Genomic DNA, 21,900 nt, shown 5'->3' on the forward strand with positions numbered 1-21,900 from the left:
TTGTGAATTAAGGTCCCCATACACAATAGATAGCACTTGGCCGAATGATGGTTCAGCCGATCAATCTATCTTTCCCGACACCTCCACACACAGGAGCACTTTCTTTGCCAAACGTACCTGTGTTCTTTGGCATCATTTCTTTTCATCAAGGACAGATGTTTTTTTTTTCCTGTACTGTCTCTTATTGAAGTAGTCTAGCCAACAGCTGATGTATTAGTAGTCATACTGCTGTATGCAGAAAAGTGAGACTTGGTTGCTTCCCAGAAACGCGTTGTTTGGTTTTTCCAACCTAATCCAGACCATTTCTCCTTCTATGTTGAATACGTGCATACAGCGAACATGGCACCTTTGTGTAGAAGCGGGTGAATCATGCACTTATCTACTCAACCATACTTGAAGGCAGACATTCCAACATTATTGCTGATTTCCTGGTTTGGACAGCAAGTGTTGAATGAGTACTCATCAGACAGATAAGCTGACAAAGGGAAACCATCCAGATGACATCACCATCCAATAAGTGAATTATCGTTTCTACTTTATCCCTAAACCTGAAACCCTCGTTCACATGGCTTTATTCAAATACTTTCTTCTGGTCCTGAATAATTATGTGTTGTATAAAATGCAGCAAAGGGTGAAGTAAAACAGAAAAGCTTGGGTAAGAATACTGTAATAGAGAGTTCAATTGTCATGATCCAGGCCAGGTTTTGAGACCTATTCTCCCCTTCCCAGTCTGGTCATGTCAAGGATTAACTTTTCTCTGCCTCTTTCTGGTTTCTGGTCCGCTTTTTCTCTCCACTGAGTCCTGCAGGCGGTGTCATTTATATTTTCTGCTAAAGCGTGAGTAGCTGTCCCTGCTTAGGCTACTTTCACACTGGTGTTTTTTTTAATACGTCGTAATGCGTCGTTTAGGGGAAAAAACGCATCCTGCAAAGTAGTTTGCAGGATGCGTTTTTGCCCCATAGAGTTACATTACCGAAGCATTGCGACGTATTGACACACGTCGCAACCGTCTTGCGACGGTTGCGCCGTGTTGTGGCGGACCGCCGGGAGCAAAAAACGTTAAATGTAACGTTTTTTGCAGCCGACGGACCGCTTTTTCCGACCGCGCATGTGCGGCCGGAACTCCGCCCCCACCTCCCCGCACTTCACAATGGGGCAGCGGATGCGCTGGAGAAATGCATCCGCTGCACCCTTTGTGCGGCACAACAAACACTAGCGTCGGAATCTCGGCCCGACGCAATGCGACGGGCCGAATCCGACGCTAGTGTGAAAGTAGCCTTAAACTCTGATTTGTCCTGCTGCCTTTGCTGACTGTGCTCATGTCTGTTAAGGCTACTTTCACACTAGCGTTAACTGCAATCCGTCACAATGCGTCGTTTTGCAGAAAAAATGCATCCTGCAAAAGTGCTTGCAGGATGCGTTTTTTCCCCATAGACTTGTATTGACGAAGCATTGCCACACGTCACATCCGTTGTGCGACGGATGCGTCGTGCTTTGGCGGACCGTCGGGAGCAAAAAACGCTACATGTAAAGTTTTTTGCTCCTGACGGATCGCTTTTTCTGACCGCGCATGCACGGCCGGAACTCCTCCAGCACCTCACAATAGGGCAGCGGATGCGCCGGAGAAATGCATCCGCTGCCTCCATTGTGCAGTGCGTTAAACGCTAGCGTCGGAATCTCTTCCCGACGCATTCCTGTCCCGACACTGTGTTTTCCCTTCGTGTGTGGACTACCGGGTACTTGACTCAGCTTGGACCCTGACCTGCTTTTGTCTCTTGTCTTTGGTATTTCCGCTCCTGACAGGTATTGACCTTTTTGGCTTGTCTCTGACTCTGTGTTTCTTTATTCCTTTGGTACTGCACTACTGACCTATGTCGACCCTGCTTGTTTGACTATCCTACTGCCACCTGGTGCGCTGCAGGTCTGCTCTGGCAGTGATTAATCCTCCCACCACTCTTTTGCCATCTAGTGGAGCTTGCATCTCCCTGCATAGCAGCAGCATAACATCAATGCCAAGCAGCAGCTGCAAAAGTACGGTAGATACAATTTTGGGTTTCCTAAAAAAATACAGTAAAAATCTTTGGTGCTGTTTAAAACATATCTTCCGAATCCTTGTTTCTGGATTGCATTTTTGCTCTATACTTTAATAAGGATAGAATGTTGGGATGTAGGGACATCATATTCACAAATATGCACTTAAACATTGATGACACGTCACTTGCCATAATTACGGTATGTATTGTTTTCATGGTGTAGATGTCGTTGTTCTGAATCTGTCTTTCTTCTGATTCCTGTATATATGTCTAATCTTGTTATCACGTGGGTGTGGACATCAAGAGGTTTCCTAATAATAAGATTTTTACCACGCCCACTTGTCTAAAAAGACTAGATTTCCATACAAAGAAGAGGAGGAACAGAAAGGAGCAGGAACAAAAGAAAAACAATGTTGGTTTCAGGAGAACAGCAGCGTTTACACCAGGCAAAAAAAATGACACAAAGTGCAAGTGATGGGCCCTATTTAAAGGGGTTGTCCAGGCATAGGGGTAGCATGGTGTCTCAGTGGATATCACTGCAGCCTTGCAGCGCTGGAGTCCTGGGTTCTAATCCCACCTTTGACAACATCTGCAAGGAGTTTGTATGGGTTTCCTCCGGGTACTCCGGTTTCCTCCCACATTCCAAAGACATACTGATAGGGAATTTAGATTATGAGCCCCATTGGGGACAGTGATGATAATGTGTGCAAAACTGTAAAGCGCTGCAGAATATGTTAGCGCTATATAAAGATTATTATTATTTATTATTTGATAAAAGTCTGAAGTCAGTCTATATCATTGTAGATGTCGGGAATCCATATAGCGTACTCTCAGGATTCTTGGGAATTGCCAGTGAGAGCGGGCAATCGCGTGACCGTAAATATCTCATCTGCATTCTTGTGACCACATTCATTGGAATTGAGCGCGGCCGAGAACGTCTAGTTGGAATGTGGCCGGAAGCATGCAAATTGCATATATGCCGTCACGTGGCTGCTTGGCTTGCTGGCAATACTGGCGAATCCCAGCTGAATGCGCACAGCATGCTGTAAGGATTCAGATGTCTGCAGTCCCATGGATTGACTGCAGACTTTTATCAGAGGACTGGACAACCCTTTTAAATATAGGTCAAAATAAGATGCTGCTTAGGGCTTTTCTTCACTTCCACCTAGCTGAACCAAAGCAAGGCAGAAGAAAGCCACCAGTTATGCCTCAGTTCCCTTGTGTCCTTTTTTACTGCGTTCAGACCGAAGCTGAACTCCACATACAGAACTGTATTTGCTTTTGCAGCTGCTGCTTGGCATTGAGCTAACGTTTTGTTTAAATAGTAGCCTCAAATTAGAACTCATTCTAAAGTCACAGTAGAATGGGCTCACATGTAGTACATCTGTCCCGAATAACATATGCACCATGGCCCTATCACGATCCCGACTCAGGAACAAATAGAGAGCAAAATGGTGCACAAAAAATTATAAATTTGGTGCTGGAATTCTACCCATAAAAAAAGATAGTCATCTGGGCCCCTGATCCTCTTGGCTAGGCACATCTGCTGTACACATGAGCCTGCAAAATGAATGATGTTCTACTAATTATGTGAGCGGCTGTGGAAAGGAGCGATTAGGAACCAGCCCTGGGACAAGTCAGTATGGCCACCATTACTGAACCCAGCTGTCCCGGGCCTCTGAAAGGGTATTCCAGGTGGCATTATAGAGACGTAGGTAGCTGATTTCCTACAGTCATTGTTTAGCTCCAGCCTAATGGTAGTCGTATTGGTGATTTTTACTCTTTACTCCGATTTGCAAACTATTTTTTTTTCTAAAAATGAAACAAATCTGCGATTAATTATTAAGATCTTCAGAAAGTTGGAAAGTCCAAGATCTTACAAGGCGGTCATTAGAAATGTTCTTTCCAAACTGCTGATAAGATTTTGTAATTTTCTGCAGTCTCTTCGGTAATTGAGGAGCCGATTCCCTGTGGATTTACGCCCGGGGAAACTTTGCTTACAAATAGGGCAATTCTCCCAAACCGGATTAGAGGTCAGGAACTCTGCTCTGGAATCTCATAGGAGGCCTCTACAGCAAGAGGGAGACCACGGATGGAGGAGATACATGGAGAAAGGAAGGGAAAGAGGTAGTAAAGGAAGCATCACTATGCAAGAAAATGATCGGAAAATGGGAGCCTTTTCGCGAATATCTATCACGCTCATATTTAAGGCTGCTACAGCTTTCTCTCTTTTGGATGTCACCCAGCTTTTTCATGTACATCACTGTATGTTTGATCTCTAGGACAACCATGATCCTGAAAATGAAGGCAAGGGCAATTGTTGTTACTGGGTCCATCATGCCTGCATTAATAAAGGAAGCCACAGTGCTAATCTTCCACTCATTTTGGTGTCTAGAGGCCCCTATACACATTTGATAAAAGGCGGCCGAACCTGCCGATTGCCATCATCCGCCCACCATATGGACCCATTGTAAAAAAAATGTATAACAAGCAGAATATGTTTCTTTATAGTGGTTATTTGTATAGGAAATCTTTCCCATACAGTAAAACAAATGGCATGCAGATGTGTACTTGCTAGATGGAAGCCAAAATAACCTACTTTTGGCCTCTGCCTGGTGAATGTGAGTCTATGTTTCTGTACATGTCAAGAAAAATTGTACCATCGTGTACTTGTCATTATGTGTGTGGGAAAAAGATAAGGGTCGGGCTTCTTGAATTCCAGCAACCGATCATTTTTGTTCTTCCTGTGGAAAAACTGTCACCAGAAAAGCCTAGCCAAGGTTAAGGCCCCCATACACATTAGATTACTGTTGGCAGAACCTACGGTAACTCTATTGACCCGTTTGGCCAACAGTCTAATGTGTATGGGAGCTTCTCGACTCTTTTTCGACAGATGATATGGGGAGATAAAGATCACGCATGTTCAATTTTGGACTGCTGAAGCTCTTCCTGGGAGATAAATGGCCGCTAGAGTCTTCTGGCCAATTGATCAGCTGAAGCATTGGCGGGCAGCTATGTAAAGTCTATGGCGGGATTTACTCAGCCTTCCCCACATGCACCCGATGAGCTGTCATCGATCGTTCCTACTTTGTGTGCCAGCTTCCACTCTACGAGGGGCGATCCAAAAGTAATGATAATCGGTCATTTCTATTGCACACAGAAATTAAAATAAAATGTTTTCTTCTCTCTTAGGTACCCACTAGTCCAGGAAAAAAAAATCACTTAAATAGACCACGATTCCCGGGAGCTACATTCATTTGAATATGAACTGCCGAGGAGTGAACATCAAAATGGAAAAGAACGAGCTCAGAGCGGTCATCAAATACCTCTGCTTGAAAAAAATGACTACCAAAGACATACACAGCGACTTGGTGGAAACATTGGGGGACTCCTCCTCCATATTCCACAGTTGCATGCTGGGCCAAGGAATTTAAGCTGGGAAGAACATCGACGGAAGATGAACATCGTAAAGGACGCCCATCCACGTCCCTCAATGAAGAAAACGTGAAAAAAGTTGAAGAAGTTGTCTTGGCAGATCGAAGAGTGACTATCAGGCATGTAGCTGAGGTCACAGGGATCTCATATGGCAGTATTCAAAGAATCCTTGCAAAAGAATTGTATATGAGAAAGGTCTCCGCGCGTTGGGTGCCAAAAATGTTAACCGACGAGCAAAAGAAGAAACGAGTTGACATTTCAATAGCAAATCTCGAAAAGTTCCAAGCAGACAAGGAAAATTTTTTGTCACGTTTTTTTAACCATGGACGAGACCTGGATCCACCACTTTTGGATCGCCCCTCGTACTTTTATCATAGTTTCCATGAATTGGGGGCATGAAGGAGATGGGTGCTGGGAGCACGAGATTACAAGACATTGTAATATGAGTGGTTTCCATTTTTGGGGCCTCCTGGGGTAGCTTTCCTAAAGTAAAACAACATCCATATCATCAATAGATTTACAACCCCTCTTTCCAAGTTGACTATAGGATTACATGGACATTAGGAGAGCGAATTCTTTGCTACTTTATGGCTCAGATTCAACGACATTGTTATTGTAAATGGCTCGTTCACATGAACATGTAGACAACTTCATCATCCACAAGAAGAAAAAAACCCAGTGTAAAAACATTTACTGTATACAGATATTTCCTGTGCATCTGCCGTCACTCTCTGGATTGCTTCCTATTCTAGTATACATAGATTTTTTTTTTTAATGTTTTTCTTCTCAACGTCACTCGGCTTGTCCATATGAACGACCTCATGAGTGTGAGGAGCACAGGCCAGCGAAGCATTGCCCGGTGGGAATCGTAACCTCTTACAATGTGACTCTCCCACTGCTAAGAGCAGGAAGAGCCATGAAGAAAGACTCCATATTACGTTAGTGTGGTCTGCTCTCCCTCACACAATGACCTCTGCCCAGTGGGAATGTGTCATAGAGACGCTGGGTCTCAGCAATCTCTGGAATTCCAAGAATATCATTGGCCACCAGTTTATTCAGCTCGAGTAACTACACATCCATCATTGGGCAGATGTGGAACCTTAAACCATTGACTGCAACCTTCTGGTAAGGGCTCCCACCATCAGAGATCAGAAAAGAAATGCAATACATCTCACTCTTAAACTATTTTTCTTAGGAGGATCGTAACTTTTTTTCGGAACTAGAATTAATGGAAAAATTGGGCGGTATCATATTTTTTAATGATTCCTAGTTGAATTACAGGGATTAAGATGAAAAAAGCTAGCCAATGCTGCAAATTAACTTGGGTTATAGTCTTTTGCAACACTCTCCCTCAACCACCTAAATCGTAGAAGCCTAGAGTAGATGATTGAGATTGGCAAAAGTTCCACCATAGGGTAAAATTGGGGTACAACAATGTCGACAATCATGTCTACTGGTACTTTGCGTGAGATCATGGCTAAGGTATGTATTTTTCAATTTTACATCTCTGAAGAAGTTGTTAGGGATGTCAAGGAGGAAAGAAGAGCCCATTAATTTACGCAAAGAAAAAAAAAATTGGACCAAAATGAGTTTTCCCCAAACATGATTATGATCGTATATGAAATGCTATGGAAGTCTTATCGACGGGAGTCTACGTTCAATGTTCCTCCTTGCCCGAGGATGGAAAGTTATAACTATTAATGATGACTAGTTGTAAAGCCCATTACATTAGAGAAAAGTTGGACAGATCCTCTGTTTTCGGTGAGGGAAAGTACTATGGGGCATGGTGAATTTCACCACCCCAATCCTTTTGTTCTACAGTGGGATAAGCTCAGGTTGTCAGCCAGGGGCTTTCTTCCTTCTCCTTATTGGGAATGAATGCTTGGCTCAAGGGAGAGTGTTTGGTTTTTTTATGGGGGCGGTAGAGAAATAGCTGTTGGACAAACAAGCGGTTCGGTCAACAAATATCTAAGGTATGTGGACACCTTTATGGAGTGAGAGTACTATGTGGTCTTCACAAGTCATGGACTCCTACATTCCATAGTGTTTGGAAATGTCTCGCTGCTCGAAGTATACGGTCAACATAAGCATGGGTCTAACATGAACCATAGCAAAACTTGCGCTGGAGCTTTGTTCCATCGTGACCATCTTTGGCAGTAAGTTCTAAATATTGAAAATCTCATTGCTGTTTTGGTGTCACTAGTGCAAAGGAATAATGCACTATGATGTCACAGTTCAGCAATAAAGTGCACAGTGATGTCATAGTACAGGACTAAAGCACACAATGATGTCACGGTACAGGAATAAACCACACAATAATGTTACTGCTATAATAATGCTTACACACATGTTAGAGAACAGGAATAATGGTCAGAATAATGTCAAAGTAGAGAAATAATGCACCCAGCGATGTCACAGTACAGGGATAAAGCACACAATGATGTCACAGTACAGGGATAAAGCACACAGTGATGTCACAGTACAGGGATAAAGCACACAGCGATGTCACAGTACAGGGATAAAGCACACAGCGATGTCACAGTACAGGAATAAAGCACACAGCGATGTCACAGTACAGGAATAAAGCACACAGTGATGTCACAGTACAGGAATAAAGCACACAGCGATGTCACAGTACAGGAATAAAGCACACAGCGATGTCACAGTACAGGAATAAAGCACACAGTGATGTCACATTACAGGTATAAAGCAAACAGCGATGTCACAGTACAGGGATAAAGCACACAGTGATGTCACAGTACAGGGATAATGCACACAGTGATGTCACAGTACAGGAATAAAGCACACCGATGTCACAGTACAGGAATAAAGCACACAGCGATGTCACAGTACAGGAATAAAGCACACAGCGATGTCACAGTACAGGGATAAAGCACACAGTGATGTCACAGTATAGGAATACTGCTCACAGTGATGTCACAGTACATGGATAAACTACACAGTAATATCACAGTATAATAATGTTTACTGTGATGTCATAGTACAGAGATAAAGCTCACAGTGATGTCACACTACACAACTAAAGCACACAATAATGTCACAGTGCTATAATAATTCTTACAGTGATGTCACATTACCACTATAAAGGCCATAGTAATGTAAAATACACAAATAGTGCTATGTTCTAGTATATGAATAATGCTGACACTGATGTCACAGTACAGTATTATTGCTCACAGTGATGTCCCAGTAATACCATAATGCTTAGAGTGACGTCACAATACAGGAATAATGGTCAGAATAATGTCTAAGTAGAGAAATAGTGCACACAGATATATCGCCATACAGGAGTAATGCTCACTGTGATGTCACGGTACTATAATACTTTTAGGGATGTCAAAGTGTAGGAAGAATGCTCACAGTAATGTCAAACTAGTGCCCATCATGATGTTACAGAATGGGAATAATGCTCATAGTGATATCACAGTGCAGGGATAAAACTTATAGTGTTGTTAGAGTAACAGATGAATGCTCACAGTAATATCACAGTACAAGAATAATGTTCACAGTGATGTTAGTACTAAAATATTGCACACATGAGGTCACAAAACATGGATAATGCTATCAGTGATGTCACAGCATGGGCATAATGCTCACAGTGATGTTAGTACTAGAATTTTGCACACATGATGTCATAAAACAGGCATAATGCTCACAGTGATGTCACAAAACGGATAATGCTCACAATATGTCACAAAACAGATAAGGCTCACAGAGATGTTAGTAATATAATATTGCACACATGATGTCACAAAACAGGGACAATGCTCACAGTAATATAAGAAAACAGATAATGCTCAAAAGGATGTCAGACTAACAGACTAACGCTTACAATAATGTCACAGTACAAGAATAATGGTCACAATGATGTCATACTACAGAAATAGCACTCACAGTGATGTCACAGCACAGGGATAAAGCTCACAGTGATGTCAGAGTAATAGACTAATGCTCACAGTAATGTCACATTACAAGAATAATGGTCACTGTCATGTGAAAGTACAGAAATAGCACTCACAAGGATGTCACAGCACCGGGATAAGGCTCACAGTGATGTCACAGCACGGGCAAACTGCTTACAGTGATGTCACAGTACTAGAATGTTGCACACAGTGATGTCACAAAACAGGGATAACACTCACAGTGATGTCACAGCATTGGAATGATCCGAAACATAATGGTGCTGAGAAGTTGTAATGCAGTAATTTTACGTGTCAGTGGATGTGGGCCCTCCTAGTTGTTGGACCACTCAGCAGCTGCTCTACCTACTACATTAGTACGGTAATTACTCCCATGTCCAACGCTATGGAAGGATCTACCATGCTTGTTTTTTGAGCTGTTGAAGAATTGTGGAATACCTCCTCATCTACCTCAGTGGTAAGGTTGGGAATACCCCTGTAAGCTATTGTGTCAGCTGTATCCATCTTTACCATCTCAACCCTTGGAGACCAGACTGATAGCATTTCAATGGAGGACATTTCCTCAGAAGCCGGTACACCATCTGCTGATCATGTCTGAAAGTTGAAAGATTCTTTCCTTTAATGATACACCAGCGAATAGTTGGGTGCAGAACATCCCCAAATTCCCGGCATTAAAAGACGGCACCGCTCTCTAGCACAGACATGCCAGTTATGAGGAATATGACGCCACAGCTGCCTCTGAGCTAATAATACAAGTGTGTGGCACGGACAGCTGGGCGGACATCCGTCTTTTTCATGTCAGGTCCTTGATGAAAATGTAAAAGTTGCTTTCTTAGACCCTCTGCCCACACTTATCACTAGATTGTTGCTTTGATCAGTGTGGTGTAAATCTGTATTTCTAAGCCCTAATGACATCCAAATAGGTTTACTAACGTTTCACTTCAATAAGTACAGCAATATTCATGGCTGCTTACATGATGAGGGACATAAATGGCAGGTTACCATCTTGGCATGCAACAATGACATAAAATGTGAGACATGCATGAAAAATAGGAAAAGCCCAGAAGATACAACCTATAAGCAGTGGTCCTCTCACCTCTACGATGCTCTTTAGATCTCGGACATAGGCCTGCTCAGTTTCCAGAATTTCTAGCACCACTCTGTCCACGTGCGAAAGCTTGGCCTTAGGATCCTTTGCTTTGCGTAAAATCGGAGACCACGTACAGCCAAGAAAGGCTCGTTCATTAGACAGCACCTTGTGTTCACTCTCCAACTGGGCCACCGGCGTAAGGTCGAGACTTATATCACTGCCATCTTGTTGAGGATAGGAAGGGCTGCAATACTGGGAGGATCCCAGGGTCCCACTACTACCAAATGAGCTGTGACTGTCCTGAAGGGAGGCCGAAGAGGTGGAAGAGCTGAGACTAACTGGACGGTCGCTGTCCGAACACACGGTATTAACGGAGGTACAGCTGCCAGACATCCCGGCAGCTATTCCACTCAGAGAACTGACAGATGAAGGCCTTGGGGCAGCTAGAAAAAAAGAGAACATGATACATTTATTTTAGATTTTGGATCAATGGTGGCACATTCGCCATGTTCATAGATTCTGCCTGATAGTCATCATATAGTCTGAGGCTTATGGCCGTATCTCTCTACATAAAGACTATTCAAATCTTTGTGACAAGACTATGGGCAGAATCTGTAGCTAGGCTGTAGTCACAGATCCTAGATAAAACAGCAGCCAGGTAGTAAGGTAAGTGAATCTAACATTACCCTACTAAGAAACCCAATATTACCCAAAAAAGTTCAGCTTTGTCAAACTAATCTTCATATTCAGTATTACTGAACTAAACCCAACATCCAATATTACCAAACAAACCCCATTGTTACCCAACCAAACCCAACATTACTCAACTAAGCCCTAAAATAAATATAATTTTACCCAAGTAAACCCAACATTACCCAATCAAATTCAACATTACCAAACTAAACCCAATTGTCACAGGTTTACCGTGACAGAGAAAGAACAGAAGACCACAGCGTCTGATTTCTCCTACTCCTTCACCGTCATAATAAGTGGTGCAGGTGTCTGTTACCAGTGCAGGGGATAATCGGTTTAGCTTGAGTGTTGCTGGATCCTTCCAGCTTTGATGGTCTCAGCTGTTCAGTATTGGACACTTTCCTATCCTATATATACTCTCTTGTAGCAATTAGGATTGCCAGTGTTAAGTTAATTCTCCCCCGATTCAGGAGCGTGGAGGAGCATGTTGTTTTATGAGGTGGTTGGAGTGTTGCTCTAAAGACTGTTGTTTGAAGTTTTTGTCTGTATGCTTACCCTCATCCTCTCCCTTTTGTTTTTCTTTTCCTTTCCTTCACTCCCTAGAGTTCCGCTCTGTTGTCTGTGAGTGCATATTTGTGTGATTGGTATTTTCCTTTATCCCTCTACATATTCCCTTGTTAGTCTGGGTTGTGTATTCTTATATGCTACTACTCCCCATTTTCCTGGTTTGGGATGGGGATAGTTTAAGGCTGAACTAGGAGCTCAGTAAGGTACGTGGCCCTGGCGTGTTCACCATTATAAGTAATCCGGGGAGCAGGGATAGCAAGGGTGGTCTCTAAATTTAGGGATAGGGAAGGAGCACCTAACCCTGGGATATCTGAGCTGTGACATCAGTATTGCCCAATCAAAGCCAACAATACTCAGTTAAACTCAACATTGCCAAAATAAATCTATCATGACTCTACCAAAGCCAACATTATCAAATCAAACTCCACATTAGCCAACTAAAACCAATATATTACTCAACTAAACTAAACCCAATATTACCCAACGAAACCCAACATTACCCAGCTAAATCCATCATTATCCTATTAAACCCAACATTACAAAACTAAACCCAGTATAACCCAACTAAACCCAACATTATTAAAATAAATCTAAAATTACCCAACTAAACCCAATATTATCCAACCAAATTCAACATTATCAAACTAAACCAAACATTACAAAACTAAACCCAGTATAACCCAACTAATCCCAACATTATTAAAATAAATCTAAAATTACCCAACTAAACCCAATATTATCCAACAAAATTCAACATTATCAAACTAAACCCAACATTACCCAACAAAATCAAACATTACCCACCTAAATCCAACATTATCTTACTAAACTCAACATTACCAAGCTAAATCCATCATTATCCTATTAAACCCAACATTACAAAACTAAACCCAATATAACCCAACTAAACCCAACATTATTAAAATAAATCTAAAATTACCCAACTAAACCCAACATTATCCAACCAAATTCAACATTACCAAACTAAACCCAACATTACCCAACAAAATCCAACATTACCCACCTAAATCCAACATTATCTTACTAAACCCAACATTACCCAACAAAATCCAACATTACTCACATAAATCCAACATTATCTTACTAAACCCAACATTACCCAACAAAATCCAACATTACCCACCTAAATCCAACATTATCTTACTAAACCCAACATTACCCAACAGAATCCAACATTACTCACCTAAATCCAACATTATCTTACTAAACCCAACATTACCCAACAGAATCCAACATTACTCACCTAAATCCAACATTATCTTACTAAACGCAACATTATCTAGCCAAATTTAACATGACTCAATTAAACCCAGCGTTATCAAAGTAAATCTAACATTGCCTAACTAAACCCAACATTATCCATTGAAAGTCAGCATTAGCAATTTAAACCCAACATTATCAAACCAAACTTAGCATTACCAAACTAAACCCAATTTATTGCCCAACTAAGCTAAACCTAACATTACCCAACGATATCGAACATTACCCAACTAAATCCAACATTATCCTACTAAACCCAAAATTACCCAACTAAATTCAACATGAACCAACTAAACTCAACATTATCAAAATCATTCTAATTTTACCCAACTAAGCCCAACATTACCCAACCAAACTTAGCATTAACAAACTAATTTCCACATTATCCAACCAAACACAACATTACTAAACTAAACCTATTATATTAGCCAGCTTGACCCTAGATCCTAGTCCAAACTCAATATTACCCAACTAAAAGAACATTACCAAACATAGCCTAAGATTACCTATGTGAACCCAACATTACCAAGCTAAAATTCTCATCAGTTGTTTAAAACCAAGTACTTAGAAAAACAAAAGAAAAATCATTTGCACGACATAAGATTAATCTAAAGCATGCATCTGTAAATTCTTTACTCTCTTCAGAATGACCAATCTTCTAAGGAACTTGCCAGGCAATACGTGTTTGCCAACGAATAGACCTTGCCACCAAAACTACCCACATTGGATCTCTATGCTTTATGAGGTTCACTGTGGTCACCAATTATGCTGCTTTTATATTAGAGACATTTTTTTTTAATTTATCCTTCGCATTTTACACTGAAACGTCTCTAAGGTAGGTGAGGGGGTAGAAAGGACACTTCAGAAAATTGAACATGTCTTCTAGAGTTTTCCTTGAAGAACCTACCTTGTTCACCTGCTCGCTTTCTGCTTCCTTTCAGGACTCCTTCCGGCATGTTGAAAAGATGGGGGTCTCCCCGTCCTGTGGTGAAAAAAAATGCTTGATACGTTAAGCAATATTTAGATATTGCTTTGTCTCTAATTTGTAGGGTTTAAAGTAAAAAAAATGGAATAAGATACATATTAAATTAAAAAACAAACAAATGGTTAAATTACAATTCATATGAGCCTGTATCTATATGTTGTATCTATAATAAAAAGAAATTAGTAAAATGTGGCGTTTCTTCGATGTTTCAGTACATACTGTGTAAGGGAGCGCCATTGATCTGATCTCCGCTCACGCCTAGATCCTATGGGTCAGTGATCTATAAAGATGAATTATGTATCTGGTCTACCAAATTACTTTCCACTTAGCGGATGAGGAGCTAAGGCTGCATTTAACAACCTGTGGTCTAATCCTCCAGCCCAACGGTATTATTACTACTGGTTTATATCGACCATATCTGCAATTAAAGTGAACCCACCAACCTCACATATAACTGTGCTGAAAGGGGTAAAAAAATGGGAACGAGGCATGCAGTAATTTATCACAACCTAATTTAATGACAGCAAGAAAAGGAAATAGCCGTGCGGCCTATAAATCATGCGCCGCCAACCAAAAAAGCGGTTCGCGAAAATGTCACTTCTTTGTATGGTCGTTCTTGTGTTTGTGTTCGGATAGCACACTGCTATGTGTCTTCAAGGAGGGTTAGACCATTCTGGGCAACCCTTTCTATGTCTCCTTTAGTCAATTAGATTGACCCTCTGGAAGGGAACCCCTTCTGTTAGCCAAAGCAAAAACATGTCCATAGTCTCCTTCACCGAAAACAGGTGATCGGTAGAAGTATCAATATTGGGACGACAGCGATCAGCTGATTGTCATTTGGAAAAGAGACTGAAAGAGTGTCCTTTAAGAAAAATGTGGACCCTTGAATGTGACATAAAGTTCAGGATTCGGCAGCAGCCACGACTCAATGTACGGAGTGGTGGTTTTCCGTTTCATACGTTGCTTACATCCGGCTTCTAAAGCAGATATCATCTTCTTGGTGGGGGTTTTGGTTGTCAGACCCCATGCAATCTCATATTGATGACCTATCCCATGGATAGATCATTAATATGTGAGTCCCGAAAAACCACTTTACCCATCACCAAAAGGGGAGACCAATTTGATGGAAGTTGGGTCATTATTGTGGTTGCACAAGTTGAAATTGTACCTTGACCTTGATATCTGAGATTGTCTAAAGGTGGTCGTATCTGTGAGCCTAACCCTACTTTAGCTGACAGATCTTCCTCTTCTTTCCAAGTCTTCCCGAGATGTTTTAGGTATTTGTAACATCTGGCTGGAACCAAGGATGAAATCCAATATGCTGAATTCTTTTTTTGACCAGACAGCTCTAATCTGAAGTGAGCCACAAGACCACGTTAGGTAGTCCACCACAATTATTCAGTTTGGCCAACATGTGTTTAAGATGTATTGCGATCTTTAGGCCTCCGTGCCATTAAAAAGAGGAATTATAAATGTCATGTGATAGTTAGGAGCCTTGTTAGTGATTTTTTTTATCAGGGTCTAGGAAACCTCACATTAAATTTGGAGCCATCTTCCTTTTGGGTTGACCATTAAAGGTGTTGTCCTAACTGGACTACTAGATTAACGAAGACCATGGGGGGAAAGCAGCCATTGTGAATTGTGAGAAGAGGGAGTCCAGAGTCCCTGTGACGATGGAGCTGTAGTGAGCATGTGTGACCATCACTCCTATAGACAGTTAAAGGGAACCTGTCACCCCGTTTTTTCAGATTGAGATATAAATACTGTTAAATAGGGCCTGCGCTGTGCGTTACTATAGTGTATATAGATCAGGAGTACACAAGGAGCATAAGGGTAATAAAAAAATATCAATACTTTATTAAATTACATGTATACATACAAAGTGTAAATATAAATAATGTCAAGATAGCGACAGAATACAGTGCTCAAGGATGGTTAAAATAGTACACAAGTGGGCAACCCCCGGTGTGCACCGTCCATGGAACCAGTGTGCAAGGAAACGGTAAAAGTGTGCTGCTATAGGTGTATAAGTATAAATGCACCAATACATTGACAATGCCCAGTGGCAATTAGAGGAGAGAGTATCACACAGCTACACTTACCAAGGTACCAGGACAGGGCACACCGGACGGGATCCACCTATGCGACCCCCGACGCGCGTTTCGCCCGCAGATAAGATGGCTTTATCAAGTTGCCCACTTGTGTACTATTTTAACCATCCTTGAGCACTGTATTCTGTCGCTATCTTGACATTATTTATATTTACACTTTGTATGTATACATGTAATTTAATAAAGTATTGATATTTTTTGATTACCCTTATGCTCCTTGTGTACTCCTGATCTATATACTCTTATGGAGTTGGCTCTTTTGCTTGGTGGGGGGTTATTTTGCTCTATTTAGTGCCTTCACCCTCCTTGCGTATCTATTATGCTGCCTGGCTGTGTCCTTACTATAGTGTATGTAGTGTACCCTGATTCCCCACCTATGCTGAGAAATACATTACCAAAGTCGCCGTTTTCGCCTGTCAATCAGGCTGGTCTGGTCAGGTGGGCGTGGTGACATCGCTCTTTTCTTCCCCAGCTTTCCGTTGGTGGCGTAGTGGTGTGCGCATGTCGCAGTGACGAATCCACTGCGCGCACGTGAAGAAGCAGCGCGCGATCTGCAAACTCGGCTTTGGGAAAATGGCCGCCGCTATCTCTTCTGCGCACGCGCGGCATCCCGCGGCCATTTTCCTGAAGCCCCGTGCAGCAGAGCACTTGATCTGCGCACGCGCGGCCCCAGGAAGATGGCCGCCCCCACCGATGACAGGGGGTAATAGCGCAGATCGCGCGCTGCTTCTTCACGTGCGCGCAGTGGATTCGTCACTGCGACATACGCACACCACTACGCCACCAACGGAAAGCTGGGGAAGAAACAGCGATGTCACCACGCCCACCTGACCTGACCAGCCTGATTGACAGGCGAAAACGGCGACTTTGGTAATGTATTTCGCAGCATAGGTGGGGAATCAGGGTACACTACATACACTATTGTAACACACAGCGCAGGCCCTATTTAACAGTATTTATATCTCAATCTGAAAAAACGGGGTGACAGGTTCCCTTTAATAGAGCAATTGTTGCATATGCTCACTACTCTTCTACACAGGGGACATTGGGCAATAGTGAGCATGTGCAAACTCAATTTATCTATTTTATAAGCCATATTTTGTTGCATGCCACAAATTTCCTGTATTCCAGCTTCGTGGAGCAAGTTATGTATTTTATAAGACATTTTTGTATGTGGGGAAAAAATACCTCTTCCTTTACTAGGAATCAGTTCAATGAAAAATGACCGCCCAGTATAGCTGTCCCTATCTAAGATGTGGGAATCCTACAGATTGATTATGACTAACTTTAACAAATAAAATATTTACAGATATTCTTTGTATCAGCCTTAAGATCTACCACCCAATGAGGTTATGGCTCATCGATGGGGGCGCTGTTCCATTGATGTCTAAAGAATTGATGCCTTAAGTAGTGGTGAAAAATGGTACTGCAAGTGGTAATACTAGGTAACAAAGTACGCCAAAACATACAAAAAAACACAATCCCAAATATATCAATGTCCTAAATAAAACTTTCCCATGGGTGGCAAATTTAAAGTTGCCTCTGCTTGCATTTCAGCAGAACGCAGACTTTCCTGCCATTCTTGCCATAGTTGGGCCCAAGTAGTCTTGTCCATTTAGTCCTGTTTCTTTTTACTATAAGGGTCCCATGATATTTGGCTGATCACTAGCAATCAGTTTTGAGAGAACCTTTTAGCGAGTGTTTGATTTCTCTGCAGCACCCCCACTGGGGAAGAGAAGAATTACATAGCACCTATTGATATCAATGGACTCTCAGGTCCTCCACAGAGAGAGACGCTTTTTGCAGCCTCTTTCTACTCTACTTAATAGATTAGGGTCCGGATCCGGCAAGCCCCTTCTACTTACTAGCCCCCTCTACCATAAAGAGCCATTGATGATCTCCGATCCCAGTGAGTGGAGAAGAAATATCCCTGTTCTGAGTCCTGGGCAACTTATCAGACGACGCCTGAGGTTGTGCTTGTGTTTCATCCCAGCTTGGAGCGTTTCGCCATCTTAATTGCTTCCTTCACATGTGATTCTGATATAATTTGTCTCTGATGAAAAGCTTAATCTGTCTTCAAGTTCTTTCCGGATGATGTACGAGGAGTTTCCACTTCTGAACATGGAAAGATTTGGATTCTGTACCGAGCGTTGGCTTATGCCTACTGTTCTCCGCGCCGAGGATCAGATCTGTAATATGATGTGGGGGAAGCTCATAGGTAACATATAGGGTCCAAAACATTAAAGGGAATGTTCTCACATCTACCACCCAGTAATCCCGACAGCCCACCACTGAAAGAGCCAGAGACAATAGATTTAATAGATCTCCTGCTCACATGTAATGGATCCATAATATGGTGCCCATAGTCTGCCAGGGACCCATATTGTACATCCTAGTGCCTCCTATGGAGCTGCCTTGTTTCAGTAGAGAATATGGTGCATTATAGAACACAGTGACCTGTCAGTACACCATATGGCAGTATACCAATATAACTGTGCACTACCATATGGTGTACTGCCATGTGGTGTGCTGCCATAAAGTGTACTGACAGTCCTGTGTACTGCCATTTGGTGTGCTGTCAGATCTGTGTGCTGTAGTATGGTGCAATGTTATATCAGTATACTGTACACTATATTGCAGCACACCATATGACAGTACACCGGACTGTCAGTAGACTACATGCAGCACGCAAACATGACAGTACGCTATATGGCAGTATACCTTCATAATAACACACCATGCTGCAGCACACAGGTCTGACAGCACACCATATGGCAGTATACAGTACTGTCAGTACACTATATAGCAGTATACATACATGTCAGTACACCATATCGCAATATGTGAACCCAGGGGCAACACATATGGAAGTACACGGACCTGCCAGCACACCAAACCTCTTCACGCCATACTGTCGCTCACGTACCTAACAGTACACAGTATAGCAGTATGTGAATCTGCCTTCATGCCATATCAAAGTACCGAGACCTGATAGCACAACATGATGCAGCACATTGATCCCACAGTTCACAATATGGCAGTACACTACAGGGTAGGATAAAAGACCTGTTATTACATCACATGTCAATACACAGATGTGTTAGCACACCATATGGCATTATGGAAAACTCACAGCACACTGTACTTCAACAAAGGGATCTGACAATGCACCATATGATAGTACATGGGCCTGACAGCACAACATTTAGCAGCACTTGGACCTGACACCACAACATATGACAGTACATAGACCTTGTAGAACACCCTAGTGCAGAACATAGTAGTGCAGACCTGTAAGGACTCCATGTCCCATCATAGAGGACCCATGCCCCGCCATAGAGGACCAATGCCTCACCATAGAGGATCCATGCCCCGCCATTGAGGACTCATGCCATGCCATTGAGGACTCATGCCCCGTCATAGAGGACCCATGCCCCACCATAGAGGACCCATGTCCTGCCATAGAGGGCCCATGACCTGCCACAGAGGATCCATGCCCCGCCATAGAGGACCCATGCCCCACCATAGAGGACCCATGTCCTGCCATAGAGGACCCATGACCTGCCATAGAGGACCCATGCCCCGCCATTGAGGACTCATGCCATGCCATTGAGGACTCATGCCCCGTCATAGAGGACCCATGCCCCGCCATTGAGGACCCATGCCCCACCATAGAGGACCCATGCCCCGCCATAGAGGATCCATGCCCCGCCATAGAGGACCCATGCCTTGCCATAGAGGACCCATGTCCCGCCATAGAGGACCCATGCCCCACCATAGAGGACCCATGTCCTGCCATAGAGGGCCCATGACCTGCCACAGAGGATCCATGCCCCGCCATAGAGGACCCATGCCCCACCATAGAGGACCCATGTCCTGCCATAGAGGACCCATGACCTGCCATAGAGGACCCATGCCCCGCCATTGAGGACTCATGCCATGCCATTGAGGACTCATGCCCCGTCATAGAGGACCCATGCCCCGCCATTGAGGACCCATGCCCCACCATAGAGGACCCATGCCCCGCCATAGAGGACCCATGCCCCAGCATAGAGGACCCATGTCCTGCCATAGAGGATCCATGCCCCGCCATAGAGGACCCATGCCTTGCCATAGAGGACCCATGTCCCGCCATAAATGACCCATGCCCCACCATAGAAGACCCATGCCCTGCCATAAATGTCCCATGTCCAGCCATAAAGGACCCATGCCCCACCATAAAGGACCTATGTCCTAGCATAAATGACCCATGCCCCGCCAAAGAGGACTCATGTCCTGCCATAGAGGACCCATGTCCACCAGAGGACCATGCACCGCCATAAATGACCCATGTCCAGCCATAGAGGACCTATGCCCCACCTTAGGTCCTCTATGGCTGGACATAGAGGACCATAGAGGACCCATGCACCAACATAGCATAGAGGACCCATTTTCCGCCATAGAGGACCCATGTTCCTCCATAGAGGACTCATGACCCATCATAGAGGACCCATGTCCCACCATAGAGGACTGATGTCCTACCATAGAGGATCCATGACCCGCCATAGAGGATCCATGACCCATCATAGAGGACCCATGTCCCACCATAGAGGACTCATGTCCTACCATAGAGGATCCATGACCCGCCATAGAGGATCCATGACCCATCATAGAGGACCCATGTCCCACCATAGAGGACTCATGTCCTACCATAGAGGATCCATGACCCACCAAAGAGGATCCATGCCCCGCCATAGAGAACCCATGCCCCACCATAGATGACCCATGTCCGTGGCTTTGCACAAATTCTAACCAGACGTAGCCAATAACTATAATGTGGTGTGCATGTAAAATGTTCCTATAAACAGAACAGTGATTGTTCTGCCCTGTAATGCTGCCCAGAGGACTATGGCTGGGATTTATGGTTGGGCACGGTGTCCGGTGTGTGGCATTAGGACGTGTCTTGGCATCACCCATGTGCACGACTAGGAGAAAAGCTTTATGTCCTTACAGTTGAACTCCGGAAAAACTTTCATAGACTGCTCACATTTTACGATGATTACACTTTGCCAACCATTGAAAATGTCTTTCCCGACAATGAGCCGGTGTAACTAATATCTCCGCAGTGTTCATCCCAGATCCCGTCACAGGCTGTAGACCCGTAGACATGTCCGCTCCTTGTCAGCTCATCGCTACATGTAACATGCCCTCATTCCTGTGAATTGTAGAGTCTGGGGCTCGTATTTCTGGGCCATGGGCCAGCTCATTGTCCATACTGTCTGATTAATCTTCATAGGTTTCAAAAGATCTTGGGCTTGAAAATGTGGGAGAAAAGGGGGCAAATGCTCCATGACCTGTTCTCATAAAGGGGAACTCCTGTCTCCAATAGCAGTTTGATAAAAAAAAAAAGGACAAACTCTGCTTGCCGCCCCCTCCCCAGGCCAAGTCCTGAGTCTCCACTGCTGTTTCGATGTGTGCTCTTCTCCAGCACTAACGTCTTATCACCAGCTCTGCAGCCAATAACTGAGCTCGGCAGCTCATGGTTGACAGTAAAAGCTCAGCGCTGCCTGGCACTGTTATTTGGACACTGTATAGCATGTTATTTGGGCACTCTACAACATTATTTGGACAACATATGGCAAGAATCTGCAAAAACCCTAGTCCATGCCCTCATCATCTCTCGCCTTGACTACTGCAACCTCCTGCTCTGTGGCCTCCCCTCGAACACTCTCGCACCCCTCCAATCTATTCTAAACTCTGCTGCCCGACTAATCCACCTGTCCCC

The 21,900-nt window shown here is 43.4% G+C and overlaps 1 protein-coding gene across 1 annotated transcript in view; it reads right to left on the reverse strand.

The window, feature by feature from the left end:
- The window catches only part of PLEKHG2 (pleckstrin homology and RhoGEF domain containing G2), a 100,881-nt gene that overhangs the window by 48,115 nt on the left and 30,866 nt on the right, over positions 1-21,900 (reverse strand). Inside the window, exons 3-4 of the mRNA XM_069746516.1 lie at positions 13,948-14,022; positions 10,506-10,942 (exon numbers count right to left, since the gene is read on the reverse strand). Of these exons, the coding sequence (XP_069602617.1) occupies positions 10,506-10,942; positions 13,948-13,996 (486 nt within the window). The 5' untranslated portion in view covers positions 13,997-14,022. The remainder of the gene's footprint in view (positions 1-10,505; positions 10,943-13,947; positions 14,023-21,900) is intronic.

This window comes from Ranitomeya imitator, chromosome 2, assembly GCF_032444005.1.
Source record: "Ranitomeya imitator isolate aRanImi1 chromosome 2, aRanImi1.pri, whole genome shotgun sequence".
Classification (NCBI taxonomy): Eukaryota; Metazoa; Chordata; class Amphibia; order Anura; family Dendrobatidae; genus Ranitomeya; species Ranitomeya imitator.